This window comes from Podarcis erhardii (assembly GCF_964252035.2).
Source record: "Podarcis erhardii genome assembly, chromosome: 12".
NCBI lineage: Eukaryota > Metazoa > Chordata > Lepidosauria > Squamata > Lacertidae > Podarcis > Podarcis erhardii.
Genome location: NC_138513.1, coordinates 12,181,781 through 12,209,215, shown reverse-complemented (window position 1 = coordinate 12,209,215; position 27,435 = coordinate 12,181,781). Strand labels below are relative to the sequence as shown.

The following is a 27,435-nucleotide window of genomic DNA, read 5'->3' as shown; positions in this document are numbered from 1 at the left end:
CTTATCTGTAATGTCTAGAAATATGCAAAATGTGATTAACCTCAAGCTGTGAATTTTCCTGACCCATAAGCAACAGCTAGTTAGTGGAACCGCGGTAATGAATATCACTGTGTTGTTTCTAAATGTTATAGATAAGGAGGAAAAGGACCCATAGGCTTGTTTCTTCAGCAGCAGCCCCTTGTGTCTGAACATCTAGTTCCAATTCAAAGAGCAGAAGAAATTGGGGAGGGGGCAGGAATTCACCTGAAATACCGTATTTTTCGCCCTATAGGGCGCACCGGCTCATAGGACGCACCTCGTTTTGGGGGGGGGGATGAATAAAAAAAATTATTCCCCCCCCCCAGCCACGGGGCTGGGGCAGGGGAAGCCCGAGCTTCCCCCGACCCCAGCCCCCAGAACAGGCTGTTATTCGCAAGCCTTGCGAGCCCGGCGGCAACTCCCGCCTCTCGCGCACCGACGCCTCTCGCTCTCCAGGCTTCAGCGAAAGCCTGCATTCGCCCCATAGGACACACACACATTTCCCCTTCATTTTTGGAGGGGGAAAAGTGCATTCTATAGGGCAAAAAATACAGTATATTGGGGAAAATTCCACTTGGCTGCTTTCACTTAAGACATAGAGAGCAAGGTGAGACTTGCACAAATCAGGTCATTTAGAGCTTATTAAAAACACGCATTCGGAAACAATGCTGAATGATTTAATGGCATTTTCAAATTGCAACAAAGACACACATTGAACATCTAAAAAAACACAATCAAATCACCAGAATATCAGTAAACAAAAAAACAAGTGGTTCTACACTGACATACGAGTACAGGATTTTCTTCCTCTGCGGAAGTTGGTTTTCAAAGACTTAGGCATCAAAATAAGATTCTTCTGATTTCTGAAATAGGTACAGATGTTTTCATTTTTTTAAAAAATGATGTGCACTGTTTGAAGACCACATATACACAGAGAAAGACAGACAGACACAGGTCTTTGTGATTTGCCCAGTGATATAGCGATCTTATGCAAAACTAAGTTTCAATACTGAAAATATGTAACAGTCACTTTCCTTCTATGTGAAATGCAAGACATAATTAAATCAATACTCACAGCAGTTATTAGAACACCTGTTCATTATCATGTGAAGACCAGAAAATGTGAAATGTATAATTGTTTTCACTGCTACCATTCATCTACTGTTGGGACAGGCACCTGTTGCCTCAACACAACACTTAACTAACTTGCTCCTTTCAATGAAGCCAAGACATGTGGCTGAGTGGGAACAAGCATGTACCTCTGCTACAGGAGGGTGGTCCTTTGGTGATATATAAAGCTCAGTGACAGTGGGCATCAATTTCACGCTCCACTGTTGTTATTTCATATGTATTTTAAAAATGTAAAGACTCCATTCATATGAACTGTCCATGCAACTGGCAGCCATCATCTCCCACTGAAGGTGGAGAGCTATGAGCCCAAGCCACTCAATGGGTGGTTCCCAAGTCAATGAGACCACTGAGAACCCAAGCTCTACCCTAAGGCAGGTCTAGACATTCTAAAGGAGTTTGTTGCATTCAACTGAAATGCCTGCAACACCCATTAGCTAGGGAGCATGTAGGCAAAACATTGTCTTTTAACAAAGATAAATAAAGGAGTGATGTGGCAAGATTGCTTCTCTCTACACTGCTTCCCCATCCAGTCACTCTGTGACAAGACCCAAATAGAAGCACATGCTGCAAAACGATATAATAAAACATGCAATAAAGCCATCCACAACTCATTTGAGTTTTGCCATCGAGTATGGATAGAGGATGACCCAGATTAGGGAAGCAAAAAGCGGTATCTCTTATGGATTTTAAATCAAATTCCAAGTCATTATTTACTTATCATTATACATTTGATAATATAAATCACAAGCCTCAGTCATTTACTCGTTCCAGGCTTTAGTGCTACATCACAGATTCTTTTGCCTCAAACAGATCAAGCTATTCACTTATTATATGTTTCTTGCATTAATTCTCTTCTCCATAAACTACTTTAACTCCTATATGACATGCTATAACGTTATGTCTCAACTTGCTATGATTTCAGCACTCTCATAAATGGTGCCTCCACTCTCTCCCCTAAAGTCAGCTTCTCAAGTTCCTATTGGACAGTGCTATGGAACACAATAACTGGAGGAGGAAGAGGAGAACTGATCAAGGAAGTGTAACTCAAAGTAATGTAGGGGAATTAATTTTAAACCTTTTATAAGCAACCTACATTACCACTTTGATTATTTTGGCTCCAACCCTGAGATGTGGACAGACAGTTTAGAGAAGCACTGCCTGCCCTCAGCTGCAAATACAACATCTATGAAGGAGTCCTAATGTACGGTCTCATTAACCTTCTTCAAGACAGTTGGCTATCAGAGGTGCTTGGAAATATTAATCGCAAATATCAAGCTGACAACACAACTTAGGAAGAGCAAAACCGATCTAAGGACCGCCTGTCGAATGGTGTGAAACAACACAAGGACCTTCCTTCCAAGTTAACAAGTTATGTCTTGACAAAGTACAACCTTGAAATTTGGTATGATTGTCTTCTACTCTTTATGACAGCACATTGGAATGAGACCCAAAGTGTGTTATCAAGGTCAAACAGCAAGATTCATAGTAGCCCCACATTCATTTTTGAGGTAGCACACTTAGTTGCAATGGCCAGGATCCAAAGAACAATGTTAGCATGACCAAGGGTTGGGGCATGTCCAACGAGCTTCCTTACTTTTGTCCTTGAACAGCAGACCCGCTCCCAAGCACCATGCCATATTACAATCTGCTTCTGACAGGCCACTTAATTTCAATAGTGGCTTGCCACATTTATTGGCATGTATAACTAGTCTGATCTTTTGGATCTCTGGCATAGTGTTGTTGGCCCAAAAACAGAACGTTGATGGGAGAGGTCCCATTCTGAAATATGTTAAACACAGGTGCATTCTTTAAAAAAAACACCAAAAAACCCCTCAAGATTTATTCTTTTTTTATAATAAAAAAACTTCACAAAATGTAGCAATGTAAATCCTTCTTAGATATAGGCCTCACATTCTCTAGGAAATTTCATTTGCCGCTTGTGGTTTATAACAGCTGCTATAAACTAAAGTGCTTAAAAACTTGCTCAGATTGCCGTGATTATAATATTTTGTAGTTTGCAGTTATGTAAAATACCAAAACACAGAATGGTGGCTCCAGCCAACAGGGTAAGAGTGAACCAGTTAGTTCTTGAAATGTATAGGAATATACTCAACATGGCAAACCAACATTCTATGCCCAATGCTTTAAAAAAACCTGTATTTTTCCCTTAAATTGGGAATTGAAATAAATACTCCAATAAATAAATACATTGGAGTGCTCAAATCAGACTCAAATACTACATTGGAGTGCTCAAATCAGCAGGAGTGCTCAAATATAGATGGGAGGGGAAATCTCCACCATACTTCTGAAATTCACCCTTCATCTTAAGTTTAGCCCTATACGCTCCTTAATCACAAGGCAGATATGTAAAATGATGAGGGAAAGGCAGACTATATATTCTTCACAATAAGTACACAGAATTCACATTTAAGTCAAACATAATGCCCTACTGTTCATCTAGGCTGAATAACTTATGAACACTTATATGCTCCATAGGAAAGCCATATATCCTTCTACTCACCAGTGGATGCCAAGTTATAAAAGTCCATATGCAAGAATCTAGCTTCTTTGAAAAGGTCACATATTTTTTCTGTACATTTCATGCAAACTGTGCACAATGTGGTAACAACATTTGCAACACACTCCCTTTCAAGGTGCACCTTTTATGTTAACAGCAGACCAGCTTACAGGAAAGTCTGCACAAAAAAAGTCTATGGCAACAAAACTGAGGGGTCTGGGAAAGAATTCTTTCAGCATCTCATTTTTCCTGAAGCAAGGCAGGAATATTGATGTTCCACCCAATAGCCTGCCGATCAAATCCACAAGTGAACAGATTGCAGATCGGGTGGTCTTCGCTCCATGCTGAACAGCAAACCATTCTTCTATGCCCCTGTGACAACAGAAATGCCTGTGTTAGAATATTGGCTCCCATACCCATGCCTGCCTCAAATCAGCCACTTCCCCCTTCCACCTCCAACATTTCAGGGTGAAAAGGAGAAATGCAGGGAGGTTCTGAAAGTTCTTCATGATCCTTTTTCACTCCTTGGCATCTCCAACTCTGGGGGTGCAAAAGAGGTGGGGGAGGAAAAGGCTTTCAGAGTTTTCCTGCACTTCTCCTTTCCACCCTCGAGGTTGGGAGGTGGAAAGGGAAAGCAGGGACTTACGGTGAATTACAACCCCTCCCTATGTAGAAGCCCAGATTCCAGTAAGTACTGGAATGGAAAACACTCATTTGCTTCTGAAATAAGAACCTGAAGGCCACAGGCTTAATCCAAGGCAGTTGTTTTACACTGACAAGCTGTGTTCAATATATGCAACTTGACGACTGTTAAAGACATTATCTTTGGATCAGGTATTCTGCTATCAATATTTCTAATTATGCATACACACAGAGAAAAGAGGTTGGGAGCAGGGATCTTTCTTACATATAGAACTCAAAATTCTGGTACCTGTCTGTTGCTGCGAGGGAGCCGTGCTAATCGCACTCCAGACATGTCAAATAATCTAACCTGCCGGTTGTCATGTGGAAGGGCAATGATTCTTTGGCCGACACAAACATTAATCCTGCACAGGAGAGATAAAAATAAGCTAGGGAGCTTGACAAATGAGAACCGACAGTGTTCAAGTTCACTGAAAATGATTTAATTGGAGGTTTATCTTGTACACATTTCCCGCAAATACATATTACTTTATTTTTGCAACAAAATCAAGTACTGGAAAAACACTTGTTTCTAAAGATGATGATGATCAAAATTCACACTGCCGCTGCCACCACACACAGCAATGTAGCAAGAACGTCAATGCAAGGGTTTCCTCATGCACACATGAATTTACTTGGGTTCCCTTCACCACCAAGAACTAAGGAACATTTCAGAAGGTCATACATCCAAATAAAATGCTTTAGCTGAATGAACGAGAATCTTTGGATCTAGGCCTTTGGACATAGGCCTATTACATAAATTCAGTTAATTGTTCATGAAAATTCAAATATTTTCAGGCGTGCAAAACAGGTTAAAAAAAAAAAAAAAAAATTCTAAGATGCACCAGACTAAGAGGCCTGAAATTGGTTTTGCTTTGATGTCCACAGAATGGTCCAAAGACATATGATAGCTTTGGGTCTGGAACCAAGCTCTCCACTCAAATAGGTAATGCTTAAGAGCCACACACTCTCTTTAGGATACAAATTAAGTAACTAGTCTGTCCAACCCAATATGCATATGGGATCCCCACTAAGAATTTTTAACTGATTTGCATGCAATACTCCACCTCTCTACAATTCTCTCTCTTTGAAGAGCCCAAGTGTCATGGGCACCACCATTCTGAACATACTATAATAGTTTCTGCAGAAACTAGGTCCCATGACTAAAACAGTACCACTGAGATGTCTAATCAGAGTTGTTACTCTGCTGTAAATGTACACCATTAATTCCAAAGAGATAGCACCCATTGTGCCTAGTCTAGCATTAGCAAAATAAAAAATAAAAAAATAGTAATAATAATTCATGAAAATCAAGCCAATATCTCCTATATTTAACCAACTGGACTGTTTGGGCTTACCTGTTTACTGCAGAATCTGTGCGAATAGTGGCAATAGGCGACCTCATATTTTTCAAGTCCCAGACTTTCACAGTACGGTCATCACTACCCGAAACAACATTGTCTCCCACAGTGAAGACAGCTGACGTCACAGTGCTTAAAGGGATGGGGGAACATCAGAGCCATATTTAACATTATTACCTAAAACAGACATGCCATTTTTCACTTTTACAATACAACACTATTCGGGGGGGGGGGGGGGAGCGGACAGAAGCAAACTTTAAATCCAATGATTTTAAAGCTCTAACAAGTGAATGACTACTGGAAACACAAAGTTTGTAGATAAAAGCTTCAGAGCACTGAGATCAATCAACAGCATCCCTTATCAAACAAGAAGTTTAATATTTTTAACATACAAGTACATGTTAAAATAATGCAACTGATCTCTTCCACAAGAGATGAGACTTCATAAGATATATAAAAAATCACCCTTCAGTCATAAGGAAAAAGTGGACGTCATGTTTCTGTGTTATGCCTACTCTAGATCAAGATTATTTTTTAAAAAAAAAATATGCCATGTTTGAATTACTATTAGCAAACCAAGGATCAGAGGATAAAAATATGTAACCCCAGAAACCAGGAGCATGTTATCTATTACATCTGAAAGGACAAAGGACTGAGGTTTTAAGGTATTGCTTTAATTCTAGTCTACAAAGCCTTGAGCTTGTTTCCACCTACACAGCACGCTAACAAAGCCTTTCTTTCCCTCCCCTGGTTCATTACAGTGTGCTTCTTAGCTCAATTTCTATGGATCGCATTTAATGACCTATCCTGTATAGCTTGAGGGTCATGCACATCAATTGCTCAGATTTTAGTAATTTTAATTTAAGGTGTCAAGTTGCTCCTGTCACTTCTATTGTACTGTGAGAATTTGATTTCATGTCCTATTCAGCCTACTGATTGAGATTAGTATTACCCAAGTCACAATGGACTAGTATGTGCAGGCCCTCTTAATTTAAATTGACATCAAATTAAAGTCTAATTAGATCCAAACACCATTATGTCAGTGGTACGAAGTTTTTTAATGCTGTATCAGAGTGCCACAGGGTAATTATGTGGCAAGAACTAAAGGTCTTCACTTGAGCTTTCCGAGCCCAATACCCAATTACAGATGCCTATGCGCCTGACCTACTGTGGAGGCACAAGCAATTAAGAACAGCCACAGAATCTATGGAAGATCGCCACTTCCCATACACATTCACAGCCAGGAGAACGTCTTCGTCTCCCAAACTATATGCATTACATACGGAAATAAGTCGCGCAAGCGGAGCATTTCACTGTTCCACAACGTATGACAATAGATTTGATTCTTTCATCATGCATTAAAATTATTCATCTAGTTAAGATTTAAAAGCTTGTATTTTCGAGAAACCATTCAAAGCTCTCTGCTTTTCAACTTCTTCTGCTCAAGGACCTGAACACTTTTTCCCCCCACTTGTTTAAATTTGCATCTCAAACTGCATCCCAAAAGGTTACAGTATAGGTTGCATGTGTTGTTGTTGTTATTGTTGTTGTTGTTGTGTTTGAAAAAGACAGAAAAGACCAGAGATTAACTCTTTACTAGCAGTACCCTTATCTTATGAATGCTAGATAACCAAGAAGATCAAACACAGCTAGTATAAAGATTTTGTGCAGAAGAAGTAGATTTTTAAAACATGTAAGATTGCATTATATCTTCTGGACCACCGCCTTGCCGACGTGGGGATCCAGGGCACAGTCCTTCAATGGTTGTGCTCGTTTCTCTCTGGTCGGGGACAGAGGGTAGCGCTTGGGGGGGAATTGTCATCGCGCCACTCCTTGGTGTGTGGAGTACCTCAGGGTGCGATACTCTCCCCGATGCTTTTCAACATCTTTACGCGCCCCCTCGCCCAGCTTGTCCGGAGTTTTGGACTGGGTTGCCATCAGTATGCTGATGACACCCAACTCTATCTGTTGATGGATGGCCATCCTGACTCGGCCCCAGACACACTGACCAGGTGTTTGGAAGCTGTGGCTGGATGGTTACATGGGAGCCGGTTGAAGTTAAATCCTTCAAAGACAGAGGTCCTGTGGCTGGGACGGGACGATATGGGATTGGGGGGGGCAACTCCCATCTCTTGCGGGGGCGCAATTAGTGCCAGCACCGTCCGTTAAGAGTTTGGGTGTAATCTTCGACACCTCCCTTTCCATGGAGGCGCAGATTGCAGCTATAACAAAGGCGGCATTTTTCCATCTCCGCCAAGCTAAGCAGTTGGCTCCTTACCTCTCTCGCCCTGACCTAGCCACTGTGATCCACGCGACAGTCACCTCCAGACTCGATTATTGTAACTCACTCTACGTGGGGCTGCCCTTGAGACTGACCCAGAAACTCCAGTGGGTGCAGAATGCTGCAGCGAGACTCCTTACGGGGTCTTTGCTGCGAGATCACATTCACCCGGTGCTGTACCAGCTGCACTGGCTCCTGGTGGAGTACAGGATCAGGTTTAAGGTGCTGGTTTTAACCTTTAAAGCCCTATACGGCCTAGGACCCTCGTACCTACGGGACCGCCTCTCCTGGTATGTCCCACAGAGAAACTTACGGTCTTCAAATAAAAACATCTTGAAGGTCCCAGGCCACAGAGAGGTTAGGCTGGCCTCAACTAGAGCCAGGGCTTTTTCGGCTGTGGCTCCGATCTGGTGGAACACTCTGTCACAAGAGACTAGGGCCCTGCGGGACTTGACATCTTTCCGCAGGGCCTGCAAGACAGAGCTGTTCCACCAGGCCTTTGGCCAGGGCACAGCCTGACTCCCTCCTTCGGCAGTCTTCGTGGAGCTCTGGTCCAATGGTTGCAAGTGGCTTGATTTGAATTAATTTTATAATGAATGATTTTAGAGTGTTGTGTTGTGTTGTGTTGTGTTGTACTGTTGTATTGTTGTTAGCCGCCCTGAGCCTGGCTTCGGCTGGGGAGGGCGGGATATAAATAAAAGAATTATTATTATTATTATTATTATTATTATTATTATTATTATTATTATTATTAAGTCCATTTAATCCAGCACTGCATGCTCCGTCTGACAGGGGTCTCTCCAAGGTCTACGAAATAAGCTTTCCCCATTTTTGCTCTCTGAGGCCCTGTTTATCCAGAGATGCCAAGGACTGAACCTTGTGCATGCTAGAATGGATGACTGCCATAATTCAGTGATTTTCTCAAATGTCTTGTATGTATATATGCATGTTTATTCAATAAGATTTCTTACCCACCCTTCACCCTAAGGATCTTGAGTGGGTTACAACAATAGAATACGCAATTATAAAAATAACTAAAACCATTACAATTATAATGCACATCAAACCCCTTCCAAACGGAATGGAACAGAACAGCTGAATTGGATCTAATCAGATTTCTGTTTTGGTTAAATCCCCTCTATTTCCAATTTGTGCTTGCCACTCTCCACCCGCTATTTTCCTGAAATTCTCCATTGGGCAAATGTACAACAATCATTTGAACCTTTCAGCAGCTTTGGATACCCCCTTTGGTCATATCACCAGTGAAGTGCTGAAGTGTCATTCAAATGCAAATTACACTCTGCTCTACCACTTATTCTCAACATCTGATCCCAGGGAGGCAGTAAAGATGACAACCCAATGTCTGGCATTAGTTCAAAGTGGATTGGTGTGAACAAGAGGGAGATGCTGCTATTCAAGAGTGCTTAAAATCTGTAAGGGTTATGTGGCCTATTCTAGGTAAGGTTGCATTCGCCTTAAAGGTCTAGGTGGTTGGTTTGGGTGCTCCTTGGTGCAATAATTTCCTCACATATTCAGGTAAAGAGGACTGCCTTTTGCCAACTGGTTTACAAGCTGTAACCATTTCTAGAGGAGACAGCCCTGGCCTCAGTTATCCATGCCTCAGTTATCGAAGCTAGATTACTGCAATACTAGCAATGCGCAACCGCCTTTAAAAGATAGTCTGGAAACTTCATGTGATGCAAACCTCTTTACAGTAACATACTAAAACCTATTAGCAAATAGGAGGGCACATGGCTGGCTTTCATTTCAAAGTTGAGAGAATACAGTTACACTGATTTCAGAAACCAGAGTAAAGTCTCAAGAATATTTATTCACCATAAATACCATGTCTTAAGCTAGGTGTGATATGTGTATGTTGATTTGGCTGTAAATGTGTGCGTCATTAAAGGGTCTCATTTTGAAAAGGGGGCTCTCAATAAGTATAATGGTCTGTTAATAATTATTACTAAAAGCTGAATAACCTTGAAGGATGTACACTTTGTATTTCTGTGTAAAAGAAATACTTCCCAAAGCACTCCCAAATCTTCATGTATGAGCTTTCCTTTATCCAAAAACTGAACACCAAGAAAATCTGTTTTCCTTGCAAGTACTTTGGAGTAAATATAGTCTTTAAGAATAATAAGAGTAATAAGCTGTAACAGGAAAATCAAAGTTTCTTATGGATCTTAAAGACTAACTCAATGCACTAATGCAATTTCTTTTAACTAGAGAACTGGATTAGTTAAGTCATTAGAAAGATAATAACGCCACATGTGGTATCATGGAAACTGATCTGTAACCAGCAAGAGTTGGCTGTTTTTAGTCTTACAGCTCTGGACATGCTGACTCCTAGTGACTTAACTCCTAGGTGTCATGGGCTTTGAAGACACTCGAACTCTGGACGCAAGGGAGAAATGTCCTAAGAGGAAGGCAAATCCACACCGTGATCAACTCCCTGCGGGAAACTAATATCCCTACTATGGAAGGATGTGTGGATCCAGAATTGGCCTCCACAGTCACTTACAGAATAATTGTTAAAACCGTGTGTGTGGAAGACAATCTTCCTTGGCTACCAGTGATCACCAAAGAGGAGGAGGAGGAGGAGGAGGAGGAGGAGGAGGAGGAGGAGGAGGAGGAGGAGGAGAAGAAGAAGAAGAAGAAGAAGAAGAAGAAGAAGAAGAAGAAGATACTTAACCATAATGGTTAGGCTCTAATGCTTCTGAATACCAGTTGATTGAAACCAAAGAGGGGAATGTGTTCTTGTGCTTGGGTCCTGCTTGAGAGGCCATAAAAAACAGGATAGTGGACTAGTTGGCCATTGGCTTGATCCAGCAGGCTCTTCTTATGTTTATTTCAATTGATTGGATGGCTGCATGGGTAGCATAAAAATATGTTCATTTTTAACCTCACTCACCTAATACGAGTCGCCACTACCACTTCCCTGTTCACTTCACGCATCTAATGAAGTGGGCTCCTGCCTACAAAAGCTTATGAACCAATAGATTTGTTAGCCGTTAAGGTTCCAGCGGACACTTGGCTTTAAAAAATTTAAAATTGTATATACTCATGCACACAAACACCTGCCATGAATTATTTCAATGAGCAGGAAACATCCTCACAGATTGTTCACTAACTGCATAAAGACATTGAAGCAACCCTTTAATTACCATGCTCCTTTATAAGCAGTCTGTCCATTTAGGTCCTCCACAAATGGCACCTCATGGCACAACAACACACTAGGAACCATTCTTCCTTGTCCCAAACCTATTACACCTTTCAGCTAGTTTAACAGGTAGCTTTCTTTGCCATTGGACTACAAGATCGCCGTTCCTGCAACAAACAATACAGGAGCAAGGCCAACTTTTATACATATGGACAAAATTGGAGGCTTGAACTCTAAAGTCAATGGAAAGCAGGGGGTTAAGTAAAGCACTTGATTTAATGTGTGGAGGCTTATTGACAAAAAACATACTGCCCAAAGCTCAATCTGTGCCGAATCTGGAACACTTAAATACAAAACTGGTGGAACAGAGGGTAAATTAAGATTTCCCCCACTTTCTTCTCACTCAATGCTGGGTTCTCTAGCAACCGTGGCCAACTTAAAACGGTGGTTAACATCCCCTCGGCTAAATTAATGAAAAATGTCAACAAAAGATCATTAAGACTCTGTGTTAATGGAACGCTAAAAGGCATTAGGCTTTTCATAACTCACGAGTGGGTGACAGGTATCTTTGGGCATAAAAAAAAAGTTGGCAAAGAGACAGTAATCTCACGACACCCTTAAACTGTGGGTCCCCCACAGGGAACTTGGTGTGCTACTACCATTCTCTGGAAAAACTTCAGACTCTGCCAAGCCTCGGCAAAACTCATTTATCTTGTCGTAGAGAGCAGCCGAGCATACACTTCCAGCTGACAGAGTGGCACTTTTTCACCACACACCACTGCCTGATCTGGAACATTCTGCTCCCTCCGTGGGTCTCAATCAACGGAAATACTGTAATGCTAGCACTCCTCATTAGGACTAACAGCTGTCTCCCCAGTCACACAGAGACACAAAACTGTTTTGCATAACAATCTGCTGAAATTTCACACTCATGGGGGGAAAAAATATGATGCAGAAAATGCTGGACCATGAAATGCTGATGCGGTGTGCTGTTTGGAACCACTTCAAAAAAATTAACACTGCAGTGCCCATTTCACTCACACAGCATGATATTTTAGAGAGGGTTGCTGGTGCATTGTGGGGGTTGGGGGTGGGGGTGGAGAGAGAACCAGATAAATCCATTACATTCTGGGAAGAGGTATGCCTGCTGCAAAATGCTAACATATCGAGGCAGAGATTGCAACTGGTTTAAATGGTAGTTCGTGAATAATTACCATTTCCCTAGCATGAAGTAATCCTTATTGATCAAATGGCAAACGTTAGCAAAGTTAGCCATTCAGAAACATAATGCTAATGGTGAAGAATACGTGCAGAAACATTTGGCTGGCGGGCGGGAGAAACATGAGGACGAACTCTGAGTGGATGTCTAAGAAGCCCAGTGCTAGGCATCAAAGAACATCAAAGCTAAAAATGGTAGGGCTTGCTTAAGGTATGGGAAAAGGAACAATAAGGTATGTTGTACTGGGACCTGGGGGGAAGTCAGCCTGACCAAGTTGCCAACCATCAGAATATATACCCCCACCCCACCCCCAAATCATCGTTAAAATGAATGCAAGAAGCTCCCGTGTAAGTTGGCTATATTCCGGTATCAAAGGACGCAGTAATGGTGAGGAATGCACAGGGCTATGCCATCGCTGATGAAGCATTCTAGGCAGATAAGTAGATGTGGACACATAAGTCCTATATCTGACACAGCATCTGTAGAGAACCAGTAGCACAAGGCCTACTGTCACCTATTCCATGGAAGTGAAATCAGACTGGGTGGGAAGAGATGTGGACTACTGCCCTGGCCACCCACTGCTCCAGATCCTTCTGTGGCCAGCTAGGTCAACACATCCAAAGCCTTGCTGTTGTTATATGCATGGATAGAGAGGGAGAAATGGGATTTAAATGTTGAATATCTACCTCCACATAAATTTAAGCTAAAGGGTTTACTTTCCAAGAATCTAAGAAATGCCAAGGCTCCCAAAGTCTCATTAGGATTCTACTTACAAGCTACTATACCATACAGACCAGGCAACTGCCAAAGATAAACTGAAACATGTATGTGTCATTAAGGAAAAACACCTTTCTTCCCTAACTACTCCTGTCACAGAAAAGTCTTAAATATATATTTTTCACCCCACAGATACAGATCAGTAACTCACATTTTGTGGGGAGGTCACTGCTTTCAAACAATAATTCAGTCTTGAGTACACATGCACTTATGTATTAGAGTATTGAGTGAGACCAAGTGATTATATCCAAGATCAGGGCATCAATCTTGCATTTCTCTACAGTGTACAAGCTTCCTGGCCTACAAACGAATGTTAAAATGTTTGCAGAAGCTTATGTATGAATTTCACTTTTCAAAGTAACTAAGCCTGCAATCACAACCACACTTAACTGGAAATAAGCCCCACTGAATTCAATAGGACTTACTTCTGATTAGAAATGTTTAGGCTTGCAATGCAAGTTCTGATTCCAGTTTTGGTTCTTTCTTAGTAAACATGCATTAGTAAAATGTATTTTTGAAAAAAACAAAATCTCATTCTGGTACCCTTATTTTCTAGTAAGAATAAACGCAGCTGAATTTTCTTAGCCTTAGTCTTAATGTAAATTTATTTCACACTCTCCCTTGCAAACACCCTCTTATTATCCAGTGTTGAAAAACTTGCCATGTCAAGCCTTGTTTTATATTTTAATCCTGAAGTACTACATATACCAGTATCATGTGGAAGTTTCCAACCATCACTTTCTTACATCAAGTGTCACCAAGCCACAGAAGCAAACATTTTCTACCTGCACTTAATCCTTCATGCTGATCTTTCTTATCTAGAGGGGGGAAATGTGTGTTTCTAAAACACACAAATTTAAGCTAAGGCACCCGCAAAATCCTACTGGAAAAACCATGCAGTTTAAATTAAAAAAAACTAAACTGCAAACTGCTTTGTTTTATAGTCTACATAGCTAAGCTTCCCATTCTTTATAGAAACTGCGTATGCCTGAAATGTTAAAGATAGTGTTTTTCAGGTTTAAAAACAGAATTAAGGCGCCATCTGCTGGAACACATCCAGATTATTCAACCCAAATTGGTTAACTAATTTTTAACCACAGCTGTAGAAAGCATAGCTTGCATCTGTAAATCAAAAAGCTTAAAATTTTGCAGTTGCCCACTTGTCTGGGGCAGAAAATTTGCTAGCCCTATCTTTCAGAACAAAGAAAACTGCACAATTTCACAGAAGAAACTGGATGAAAGCACCTAAGGGTCCCATAGATCACTTAGGTTTTGTTTTTTAATGTACCAAACATATTTTGTGTTATCTGCTTTTTTTACAACAGAAAACATATATGCGCACACATTAAAATGGAGTAAATAGGCACAGAATCATCAGATTGGATCCATAGAACTGTGAGGAAGCAAAAGCTCTTCTGCAAATACTCGCACAAGGCTTCACAATGCAACACTGACACAGGCAGGTTCAGCTACCACTTGTGCATGATTCTTAGTCTTTAGTTTTACTTTTCTACATGAGATGTAAAACAGTGCTTCTGTCACTGGGAAGCGCCACCGATTTGTGGAAGGGATCTAATCCAATATATATAATATAATAGATAACCGATAGATCTTTACCATCTAACGGAACTACCCTTTTAGCATCAAGAGATGCATCTTTAATTAAAAGGATGTTCCTTCATTATAAAAACTTTTAAAAGAGTTACAACTAATTTCATAAAGAGAGACCTATTAAATGTGCTGTATTATTGTACCCTGGAGAGGCTCAAAGAAAACTTTTGAACCTGTCTTCTATAATAGCATCTTTGGGTGTGAATCAACTACCATGTGGCACGTAAACATAAGCCAGCTCAGTTGTTACTCGACCCTGGATTCTGCCTGGGATGAGAGCAAGCCTCAAGTGTACATGCTCCAGCCATCATGGGAGGAAATAACTCAACTAGGCAATCTAGTGTTTATTTCCACTGAAGGTCTTCCTGACCCCAAGAGCTAAATCTTGTTACAGAAGTTTTTCAGAGTGCCTACGTACACACTGAGCTGCACAAAATGAAGTGATAACAGATGAAGAGAAAGATAAACATGAGGATGTATATCTGAATCATGAGGGTGGTGTGTAGGACTTTTTGCTTGTAGACTAACATGACTACTCCCTGTTTAAAGGCAAATTCCTAATTCATTGATATAGTAGGCTACAGATAAAGAAGCAGACAGCCACGAACAAAATGGAAGAATGTTGTCTGGAGATAAATGATCACTAAAGTTACTGTCAAAGTATTCCTTCGGGTGATACCAAATATCGCTAGGCTGCCAATCCATAAAAAGCATTTGTCCTGTATACATCTAGTGTCTTGATCATGCATACAATATAAATTGTTTTGTCAGTAGCTTCCACTTTACTGGAATCACTGGAGGGAATTTTGATATTACTAGCTCAAAAAATGCAACAAGCTGTGCTTTTCAAGTAGGAATTTCATCTGATCAGGGAGGGGGGAGAGAACAGTTTTGGGGCACCGACATAATCACTTGTAGCTTCTAAGGAAACCAGCTTTTGAGTCTTTGGTACAAATGTTATTTTCCACCTTCATATGCTAAGTCTCGTTTTTAGCCTGCCACATCTAGAGAACCTTAAAGAGTTAACCTGGGTGGTTTCTGAAGACAGTACACACAGTGCACAACTCATTACTCTCATAGTCCCTCTCCTAAGCCATGTAGAATATCCTAGGCAGGAAGTTTAAAGCACTGTCATTAATATGGTTCACAGCACACAAAGCTAAAGTAGGCAACACAAGTAGGCTGTTGTAAGAGAGGTGGAGAGCTTTGATAAACTTGAAAGTTAGGCACAAAGACATTTGTTAGCATAAAACTTCATTTCTACTAATGGAAATATTCACAAAATTATAGAATTGTGGAGTTGGAAGGGACGCTGAGGGTCATCAAGTCTAACCCCCTGCAATGCAGGAATCCTATCAACCTCTTAACATACTAACACCTTTTTTATTGAGCATTCTCGATTATGTTTTACACAGGAATTCCCCTTAGAAGCCACAAAAACTGGAAAAATATGTTTACAATGAATCAGAGCTTTAGAATCCTTGTCACAAGTTCAGGAAAATGCCCTAACCACTGTTGGTTCTTTCAGGTCAAGAGGCTGTCTTCAGTGGTCTTCTGATTAAAGTCCATGCTCCCCAGAACTTCACCAAAGGTAGACTGGGTCTGAAGAATCAAGGCAAAGAGGACAACTCTCTGTAGGTTCTTATGGTTCTGTTAAGGAGTCTTCCGGGACCATATGCTGTTCTCAGTCAACAACATTGTCTATAGTGTACTAAATAATGGTTTGATGCCCACGATCCCCAGCTACCTCAGAGCACAAGGGACATTTCATTGACACCAAGGATATGATCCTCCTTCCCAATACTCATGGTGACCCTTGCCAAAGTGTCAAACAGTAAACTGACCCCAGACGGACCTTCCAAATAAGGGCCAATGCTATGTTTTGACTATCCCAAACTCCACTTTACAGATAACCACTGTACAACTAACTTGTGGGTTGGATCTTCAGCACTGATCAGTACTCAGCACTCCCTCACTACAAGCAAAAATCCACATTAGCTAGATGATGTGGCTAACTAAAAAGAAAAAGAAATTATGTATATGGAGATCTGCAGTGCTCTTTACTTATGGCTAGACCTGCTAGGAAACTCTAGCACATTTGTAGGATGCTAATAGACTGGTAATAGACAGAAAATTATGAGAGCAAGAGGTTGTTTTTAATGCGTTCACCTCTATTTCTTGGTGTCAAAAGTTGCCATTATGGAATTCAATTTGTCCAAAAGGTAATTACACAGCTAATTACAGTGCTAACAAAGCAGCTTTTTAACTTAAGCAGCACTAAAAACTACAGTTGGGGGGGAAAGCCTAGCTTTTTCATCTAAAGCAGATGCCTAGAAATGTTGACACCTCTCATTCCTTAAACTATTTATTATTATTCAGTAAGCTTAAATGCCATACTACAGCAAGGCTGACAGTTTACAGGAGCATGCAATTATATATGACATACAAAATAAAAACAATTAACAGGGATATAGGACTCTAGCGCATAACCCAGTTCAGCTAAAAGCTTATTGAAACAAGGTGTCCACCTGTCACTTGAAGGTCATAAAGGCAGAGGAGTTGGTGAAACTTCCTGGGAAGGTATGTTGGGCACCACCACCAAGAAGGCTCCTGCTCATATGGCCAGGCACCACAGTTCGGACTGCAGAGAGAATTTATCTGGACAATCTTAAGATGTGGGGGATGGGGATATACAGAAGGAAGCTTCCTTCCGATAGTCATGATCTGTGGGATGTTAGCATCCAAAATGCACATTTAAAGGGTTAATTGCAAGAGCTGTCATACACTCTGTGGCAGTTATGGCAGTTGGTACAGTTATGGCAGTTAGGAGAACAGTCTTAACAGTCAGAGCAACTTAAGAAACATCCACCTGCACTGTATATTTAATCTGCAACTGCAAGCACACTTTAAAAGAGAGTGTGGCTTTTATGGGAGAGAAAAAGAGAACTAGTTAAGGGGTCAAACAGCCCAGGGCTGTCTTCCGCATACTCTCCAAATGGAAACTAAGCTGTGTAGGGTCCAAAACAGCCTTTTGAATTGAGCCTAAAATCAAAAAGGTAATTACTGTAGATCTTTCAGCACCAGTTCTTTAATGCCGCCTGCACAAAGTAATATTCTTGCTACAACTTGTACAGTGCCTGTATAGAAGACCAGTGGGAGACCCAGGCAAGCTCATCTGAACTCTCTAAAGGAAAAGCAGGACATAAGATTAGTCAATTACTTGTGCTGACCTGTGGCATGCTGAGAGTCAGTGCGTGGATCCCACACTTCTAAGGTTTATGCTTCTGAATGTTACCTCCTTCATGGACTTTAAAGAACACTGCAGGGCATGTGATTCTACTGCCTTTACTTCTAGTCTTCCTGCCAACCGCCCCATTGTAAGTGAGCCCTGGCAAATCACCTGACATTTAACCTCAATCCTTTGTTGCTACTACTGTGAATAATTATTGCAGGGCTTTTGCATGTCATGTGCTCCATGTTTTGATAGTTATCTTCCAGCTGAAATTTGAGCGGTTCCAACACTTTCCTCTTTTTTTATCTGGGGAGGATCATTATGATCTTCAAAAAAAATAATTTAAAATATGCTTATGACTGCTTGCTACATGGTATCCTGGACCTAAGTCGCAGCACACACTGCAACATTAAGATTGCCACACTATCCCTCGGAAATTGAGTAGATTCATGTAGATTTGTCCCTGTTGCCTCTATCTGAGGGACTGCCAAAATCCAGGATAAGCACTCATCAGCAGATTATGGCAGCTGACCTAGGAAAACACCATTTGACCTTTAAAGAAGTCCAGAAATCCCTACTACAGCACAAATCTGGGGGGTATATTGAGCAGAATCCTATTTTGATGATTTATATACTGTATTTTGTTTTGTAAACTGCTCTGCAATCATTTTAAATGAAAAGCAGAATATAAATACTTCAAACAAAATCAACTACATATGAGCATCCCTAGTCCCTGCTAAACCTTCTGTTAAGTCCTCCTGCTATAACACTGGACAGGCCCTAGGTCAGAAATTGAAAACATATGGACCTCCAGATGTTGTTCATCTGCAACTGCCATCGTCCATGACCACAGGCCATGCTGGCTGAAACTATTAAGAGTCACAGTCCAACAACATCTGAAGAGCCAGAGGTTCCCAAATTCTGTGTTAGAAGAACAGGGCTGCTCCAACATCCCCAATGGGGATGGCCACAGGTTCCTCACACCTGTCCTGGGGTGGCAGGACTTTTCCACAGCCTTCAAGGTGCAATGGGGGCTGCTGTTGGAAAACCAGCCCATTGTCTAATGGTGCTACCCTTTTCCATAATGCAGCATAGCCACAGTTTTTTAATGCAGCCTCTTGAAGTCTCATTCTCTGCAATAAGTAGATGGGTATCTTATCTTAATTCTCCTTGGCACTAACAAAGTTTTAATTGGGGTGGGAGAAAAAAGTTTGGATAAGAGAACATCTCAAAATGATTACTGTTAAAACCTGAAGAGGTCTGAAAGTATTTGGTACAAGTTCATCCAGATAAACACTGCAAAGAACTGAACAATGGAGGATAGTAACTCTCTCAGCACACCAGGTCTGGAACAAAACTATTTACGAAGGACTACACACATGAACTGGATTTTATATTTATAAGACGTAACACAGGTACTGTTTGTAAGGAGGAAAAAGCTGGAAGAATGGCTTAATGGCAAGTGAAGGATGACAACTGGATACTGAATAAGAAATGATACAGCTACGGGAAGAAATGATGGAAATATGTTTGCAACAGGAGAGGGAAACCTGATTTTAAGAAACTGCATTAAAGTAATTCGGTTCGATTTGAAATAATTTGGAAAAATAATAAAAATAATTATAAAAAAGAAAGTAAGCATCTTGTACAAGTAGCCCAACGCAACCAGCCTCCCGCTTAAAAACTTTAAGAAACTGCTGTCACTTACTCTGTATGGCCCTGAAAGACATTCACAGAATGGATAGAAGGGTCTCTGAAATCCCACAGGCGGAAAGTCGTGTCTCGTGATGAGGTCACCACAAGACGTTGGGTGGGATGCGTGCAACAATGTGTAAGTTCTTGGTCGTGTCCTACAACCACAGATGAAAATATTAAGGCATTGAGAATGCATGACCTTTCAATTCATAGAATCATAGAATCATAGAGTTGGAAGAGACCACAAGGGTCATCGAGTCCAACCCCCTGCCAAGCAATTCCACAAGCACTAGGGAGGAAAAACATCAGACACACAATTCTTCTGCTTTGGTGGCAAACAGGTGGCTTAGAATTTTACTACCTACCCCAGATTCCTGGGCCATCATCGCTAACATAGATTAGACTCCTCATTTCATCTAAAGGAATGCATTTAAGAGCATATAGATCCAACATTTTACCATTCCTCGGCAATACTGAATACAGTTTACTCTACAAAGATCTGCTAAGCACCAAAACAAAAAAAGGTCAGCCTGACTCCTGATTAACCATACAGAGATAAGAAGGGCAAGGAAGGTACTCTGAATGGGGAAATATCACCTGGCCAACAACCTGCTAAACTATCTTGGTGTGCCTTCTTCAAAAGTGCAGGGTTCATGTTTGAGGCAGATGCACTAGAAAATTCTGCATCTAAAGTAGTGCCTGACTTGCCCGCGTTGTTGAAAAGCTGTGACCAGAAATGTCAGAGAAGTTAGTCTGCTCTTTGCATGTTGAGTTCTTTGTGGCTTAGACAAATTGTCGTCAAAGCTGACTTGCAGCAGCTGTTTACATTGACTGAATATAAAATTTAAGGCCTATGCTTAGAGCTGCAAAATCACAGGGCTGCAAGGAGCCACAAATCATCCAGTTCATCCCTCTACTTTATGTACACACTGCAGTTTAATCTCCTACTAATTAACACACAACTGCCACATTACAGCTTGTCACTGGCGACAGAGCAGCTGCACACAAGTTATACCACGCCCAGTGGTATACCAAATTCCACAAAATTCTTCATTGGGCAGAAACTGGTCCAATAATCATAACCACATTACACGTTTCATTTCTTATGTCTAGTTAATTGAAGGCTTTGGTTGCACATCTGATGACAATCCATGATATATTAAGCTTCTGTGGCTAGTATAGCAGGTGGAAAATAGCTATAGGAGAAAGCTACATAAGCAGAATGGCCATCTTGGCCCATGTTTTGTGAAAATATCTCATTTATAATTTTTAACTGATATACATTTTGTATATCATTTCTGCTTCATTTATGCTTCACATATCTGTTATTAAAGGCAACTGAACTGCCCGATCACAACAGAAAAGCAACCGCTTTGTAAAAAGTTCAAGTGCTAGAAATATATTATACACCCCTCCCCCTTGGGAGTCTGTTTTCAGACTGCATGCTGACCCTTTGGGAGAAGAGAAACATGGAAGTTCAAAGAAGAAACGGGGCGACACAGAGTACAGAGGAATCTCATATTCATAATAAACAATGAGGGTTATTCTTCCTTGCCAGGAAGTTTGAATTTCTAAGCACCACGTTAACAGTGGCAGCCTAGAACCCACAATCAGCCTATAAAACAAACGGACAAAACTTCCACACAAAGAGGTACCTGTCAGAGAGTGCACCAGTTCAGATGTCTCCACATCATACAGGTTTGCTGTTCTATCCCATGAAGCTGTCACAGCTTGCTTCCCTCCAACTAGCCAATCAGCTGCTATGACTACACCTTGGTGGCTTTTTAGGAAAGTTAAAGGAGCCCGGATGGTGGGACAATCACTAGAACCATCTCCATCTCCTTCAGGTTCATCTTTATCAGAGAACTCAACTTCATCTTCTCCAGACATTTGCTGTTAATTTTGAAAATATTTAACATGTATTAAAACTGCCCAAGTTGAATGTGGCTTCCATGATCCTTAATGCGGGATTAATCTATCACAAACACAAGGGTTTCTGCTATCGGGATTCCCACTGTGCAATATAATGCCCAAAGCAGGTAATCTGGGAGACAGCTAGTGAGTCAGATTGCATGAGGCAAAGGATAGCTGAGCTGTTGAGTGTGTCCCTATTAGCATAGTCTCAACAACAAAAGAGGAGGAGATACTTGAAGAAGACATGGGATATAGGAAGTAAAGTTCAATGATGAGTGATATTTAAAGGTAAAGGGACGCCTGACCATTAGGTCCAGTCGTGATTCTGGGGTTGCGGCACTCATCTCGCTTTATTGGCTGAGGGAGCCGGTGTACAGCTTCCGGGTCATGTGGCCAGCATGACTAAGCCACTTCTGGTGAACCAGAGCAGCACATGGAAACACCGTTTACCTTCCCGCCGGAGCGGTACCTATTTATCTACTTGCACTTTGATGTGCTTTCGAACTGCTAGGTTCGCAGGAGCAGGGACCAAGCAATGGGAGCTCACCCCATCGTGGGGATTCGAACCGCCCACCTTCTGATCTGCAAGTCCTAGGCTCTGTCGTTTAACCCACAGCACCACCCGCGTCCCTCGAGCGATATTTACTCCCACGTAAATAAATGAAAATGTTCTCTCTTTTCAGATTGTAAATTTGTTTGGGGCCTTTTGAGATAAATTTGCACATCAGCAGTAGGGTTTTTTAAAATGTCTTCTGAAGTAGGTATGAGGAAGCTGTGGCCCTCCTGGTGTTGTCAACGTATTTTCCTTGAAGACCTTATGCAAATCTTGATTAAACAGTGTTTCCATACAGTCATGCGCTGCAGTAGTATAGTGATGGGTATGTCCCCCTCTGTTGCATGAGGAACTGACTGCAAGCAACATAGATGGTGGATGAACTACAGGGTGGCTGTGAATGCTAAGGGAGCATTATCAACAGGGCCTGTTAGTAGTGTTAATACTGAGTTTCCAACGGCAGAGATAACATACCAACTAGCTTCCACTGAAGCTATCAGTAACAGCCACCTGAGCAGAGCTGCAGGGTGAGCTGAAGGACTTTATGACACAGTCCACCTAGACGATGGTGCGCCAAAAACATGTAGCAGCAATGGAAAATGTAATCAGCAAAATGCTAAGTAGGGAAATAATAATCACAAATTGTTTTAAAGGATGCATATTCTCAAATAGGTTAATATACTATTGCAAAGTTTTAAAATGCAGCATAAAACTTTTCTTCAATATCCAGCATCAAATTGAAGTTAAATCACTTACATTACAGTCTGCGGTAGGCTGAGGTGTGGGCAACTGGACCATGTACCTCCAGATATGAGCTGTCTGATCTCCTGAAGCTGCAGAGAAAGTTGAAAGAATATGGAAATATAGTAGATAATTCAGATGTCACACTCCCGATCCACTAAACTATGGTACAGAGGATTTGGAACAAGTTGTGAGTTAGAGTGCTTTTTGTCCCACCAGTCCCCTTTCCTTTTCTCCCGTCCTTGATGCAAAACCTCTGGGTTTCCTCAAACCACGGTTTACCATAATGTATGAACAGGCAAATAGTTTTAACTGAAGTTTCAAATGATGGTTTGATCCTAGTTTACAAAACTGGCTTGCTCAAACTGTAACTTGCTGGTTTGCACATCAAGGTCAAATGGTGTTTGAGGAACCCAGGTAAGAGGTGGGAGAAGGAAAGCCTGAACTTGTTCTCACTGCTTCAAACCAAAGAGGATCAGTGTTAAGGTCATTGCATTTTTACCATTTTGACTCAAATGCCTAAGTTGCTTATGCATAAATAATACTTACTTTTGAACAAATACTGCTGCTGACCACTTAGTTAACATTCAGCCTAAATTAAATGTTATTATATTATTTGGGGACTACACGATGTTCACTTAAGCAAAGAGAATGAAGCCAGCATGTTCAATTTACACATACACACTCTCTCTCACACTCACACACATTTTAACACCTAGTCATACATATAAATAATTTGCACGTATTGAGAGGATTTTTTGGTAAACCACTTAAGAGGTTTTATTTACAGTTAAGAGGCTATACAAGTTTTATATAAACAAACAAAAAAAACATTCACCCCTTCCTCAGTATCAATCTTACTTGTTGCTGCATTCCAATGCAAGTTTTAATGTGTGTGCAAGTTCAGGAAAGCTTCCAACATCCCTTCCCTCCCTCCTTAATGGCATTGTAAACAATTTTATGTCGTCTATGCAGCCAAAAAATAATTGCATCACTCCTTAGGCGGTAGGGTACGGGATGACCTGTAAATGCCTATAATACACACAGATTACAGAATTTTAAAAATTCTGCAGCTTCTTCCTTTTTGACCCTAAAGTTAATTACCTTTAAGTCAACAGATAAAAGTCTAAGCACCCCATCTCTCATACACAGGCATATTTAAATAGAGCATGGCCAAAGAAAAGAGAAATAAAACCTTGTTAAGGTAAGTGAGTCAGGAGAACAGAATGCTCTGGAGAAGATGCTCAGAGCTAGAGCACACATTTTTATTCCCAGGTTCAATCTCAGGCATCTCCAAGCAGGATGGGGAAAGATTTCTGTTTGTAACCCAGAGAGCCAACGATATTCCATGCAGAGTAGACAACAATGAGTTAGGTGAACTGATGAAGACAGCCCTGTTTAGGGAAGCTTTTAATGCTTAATAGGTTATTGTATTTTAGTGTTCTGTTGGAAGCCACCCAGAGTGGCTGGGGAAACTCAGCCAGATGGACGGGGTATAAATAATACATTGATGATGATGATGATGATGATGATGATGATGATGAAGAAGAAGTGGAATGGAGGGGGAATTCGAGAAAGACAATACATCTTCACATGGCACAAAGCTACACTGTGGGATTTGCTGCAATGAGACATGGTGACAGCCACCAAGTTAGATGGCTTTAAAAATTAGACAAATTCATGGAGGACCAGGCCATCAATGGCTAATAGTCATGATAGCCATATGCTACCTACAAAATCACAAGCACTGGAAAGGGCTATTGTCCTCATGCCCTGCTTGTGGGCTTCTTGGCACTCTGGGAACAAGCTGCAGGGTCAAACAGGCCTTTAGTGTTATCCAACAAAGCTGCTCTTAGGATGTGAATAGTCCGACTTGGTATTAGGCGGCTTCCTTTACAGTACTAACCTGATAGAGGTAATCAGCAAACACACACATGAAGCAAGTGGTAAATTGACCATTCATTCCTAAGGGTATTGTGAATATTATTCTGTGAGCCCAAGATAATGACATACCTGTAAGAGCCACTTGTTCCGTCGGATGAAACTTTATGGAATTTACTGTTTTTAAGAAAAACAACACCACAATTATTATGACAACCAATCCACAGGAGAAAAGCTGATGTGATGAAGCTATTGTGCGAATAACTGGTTCTGAGTAAGGCTTCTATGGTGATTTCTTAAGTGTATCTGTCAACCCTTTGCCAGTCTTAGATATCAGAAGGTGTGGAACTGGGTAAGAAGGAGAACATAGGAGTTATTATGGGACGATGAGTGATAAGAACTGGAGGGTATTCATAGTTATGTTATTTCAGTCTAAATATGTCTAGATTCTCAAAATATGTGAATCTCGGAGAGAGAGAAACACTTTCTAGACTGTGCAAACTATTCCGGAATCTCATGCATTCCACTCCTATGACTCACCACACCTTTGTCTCATCTCTGTTCACAATCCCTCCGCCCAAAATATTAAACTCTCATGACATTCAGGCCACATGAAATTCCTTCATGGTGGTATATGCTGGTTTCCCACCCCCTTTTGACATAGCAGAAACTCTTGGTCATTGTTATCTTGCTCTATTTTTTTGCCATTATTCCCTACAGCTGGATTCCCACCAGTGACCTCTGTCCTCTAACCTCAATCTGCCCAACAGCCTGCTCTCTTAAATTAGCATCTCTGGTCTCCTTTATTGCCCATTATGGTTGGAATTCACTCCCAAAACACTTTTGTGATGCCACTCTTCTTTAAAATACTCTTCCTTGAAAATTGTTCTTCAGTTCATTTTAGCTGAACCACTTATAGGCTGCATTGATATGCATGCTAAACCATGGTCTAGCACTAAATACATGAGATGGAATGGGTCTGGGGGTTGCAGGCTCCCTCCTTCCCTTCCGCAGTACTCACTGAAGAATGGTTTGGCATGCATAGCCGTATGTTGCCTTTGTGGCAAGGATGCTAATGAAGAAGCCTTTTTTCTGCCCTTGAAGAAGGTGACGATTGCTTCAACTTTGCTGCTTTTATGGATTTGTGAATGAAGGTATGGTAGCAACACAGCAGCATAATAAATAAATAAAAATACTGACAGTGAATCAAGTTCTTTTTTTGAAAAAAAATCTATCTGGCTTTTATTTCAGATAGAATTGCATTGCATCTATCAAGCAGTTTAGTCATTTTGTTGCTCAAATATGAACATTATATATTTGTGGCTATTTTTAATACAATTTGGGGAAGGGGTCAGTGAAAGCTACCCATTACTGACCACCATCATGGCTAATAATTTTACTAGGATCATAGGCTGTTATTTAAAAAATCCTTGAGATGGTAGCAACCACCTGTTGTACTGTTAACAATGTTGTTGTTTAGTCGTTTAGTCGTGTCCAACTCTTCATGACCCCATGGACCAGAGCATGCCAGGCACTCCTGTCTTCCACTGCCTCCCGCAGTTTGGTCAGACTCATGTTTGTAGCTTCGAGAACACCATCCAACCATCTCGTCCTCTGTCGTCCACTTCTCCTTGTGCCCTCCATCTTTCCCAACATCAGGGTCTTTTCCAGGGAGTCTTCTCTTCTCATGAGGTGGCCAAAGTATTGGAGTCTCAGCTTCAGGATCTGTCCTTCCAGTGAGCACTCAGGGCTGATTTCCTTAAGAATGGATACGTTTGATCTTCTTGCAGTCCATGGGACTCTCAAGAGTCTCCTCCAGCACCATAATTCAAAAGCATCCATTCTTCGGCGATCAGCCTTCTTTATGGTCCAGGTCTCACTTCCATACATCACTACTGGGAAAACCATGGCTTTAACAATGGGAAAACCATGGCTTTAACTAAACCATGGCTGTTAACAATGACTTTTTGCTTTAATGCATTTGTTGTTAGAAGAGCTCAGTGGTTGAGGAGAGGGATAAAGGTAAAGGTAAAGGTACCCCTTTAGGTCCAGTCGCGGATGACTCTGAGGTTGCGGCGCTCATCTTGCTCTGTAGGCTGAAGGAGCTGGCGTTTGTCCGCAGACAGCTTCTGGGTTGTGTGGCCAGCATGACTAAGCTGCTTCTGGTGAACCAGAGCAGCACACAGAAACACCATTTACCTTCCCGCCGGAGTGGTACCTATTTATCTACTTGCACTTTGACGTGCTTTCAAACTGCTAGGTGGGCAGGAGCAGGGACCGAGATAAATAAAAAGAGGCAGAAAGGAGTATGTTGAGAATGTGGCTGGAGGTTATGGATAAAGTTTTCTTAAAGAATCATTAAAATCTATTTCTCATGGATAAGGGGGTAGATACAAAACCACCCCATTTTAAGGCCTGCATAATTAGAAGGAACTGTGCTGACAGATGAAGGTGGGGCATGGAGTATTGATTTATACCACCAGTGTTGCCTTAACAGAGACATGATCAATCACTGATCAGTGTCAGATAGCAGCCTAAATGAGGGGGTGGGGTGGGGTGGGGTGGTAATTATGTCTAATATACAAAGGACAGACCATGTCTCAGCCTATATGAACAATTTTAATTTGTTGAAAGCTGTCCAGAGTGGCTGGGGTAACCC

General features: G+C 41.3%; 1 protein-coding gene across 1 annotated transcript; it reads right to left on the bottom strand.

Annotated features, from left to right (window-relative positions):
• Positions 1-679: 679 nt before the first annotated feature.
• WDR37 (WD repeat domain 37) lies at positions 680-24,999 on the bottom strand. Its single transcript, XM_081834553.1, has 7 exons — positions 24,909-24,999; positions 22,911-22,987; positions 21,343-21,580; positions 19,701-19,842; positions 5,707-5,841; positions 4,599-4,713; positions 680-4,039 (listed from the first exon to the last, which is right to left on the bottom strand). Exons 2-7 carry the CDS (start codon positions 22,950-22,952, stop codon positions 3,908-3,910), a joined length of 804 nt encoding a protein of 267 aa, XP_081690679.1. The 5' UTR covers positions 22,953-22,987; positions 24,909-24,999; the 3' UTR covers positions 680-3,907.
• Positions 25,000-27,435: the final 2,436 nt, after the last annotated feature.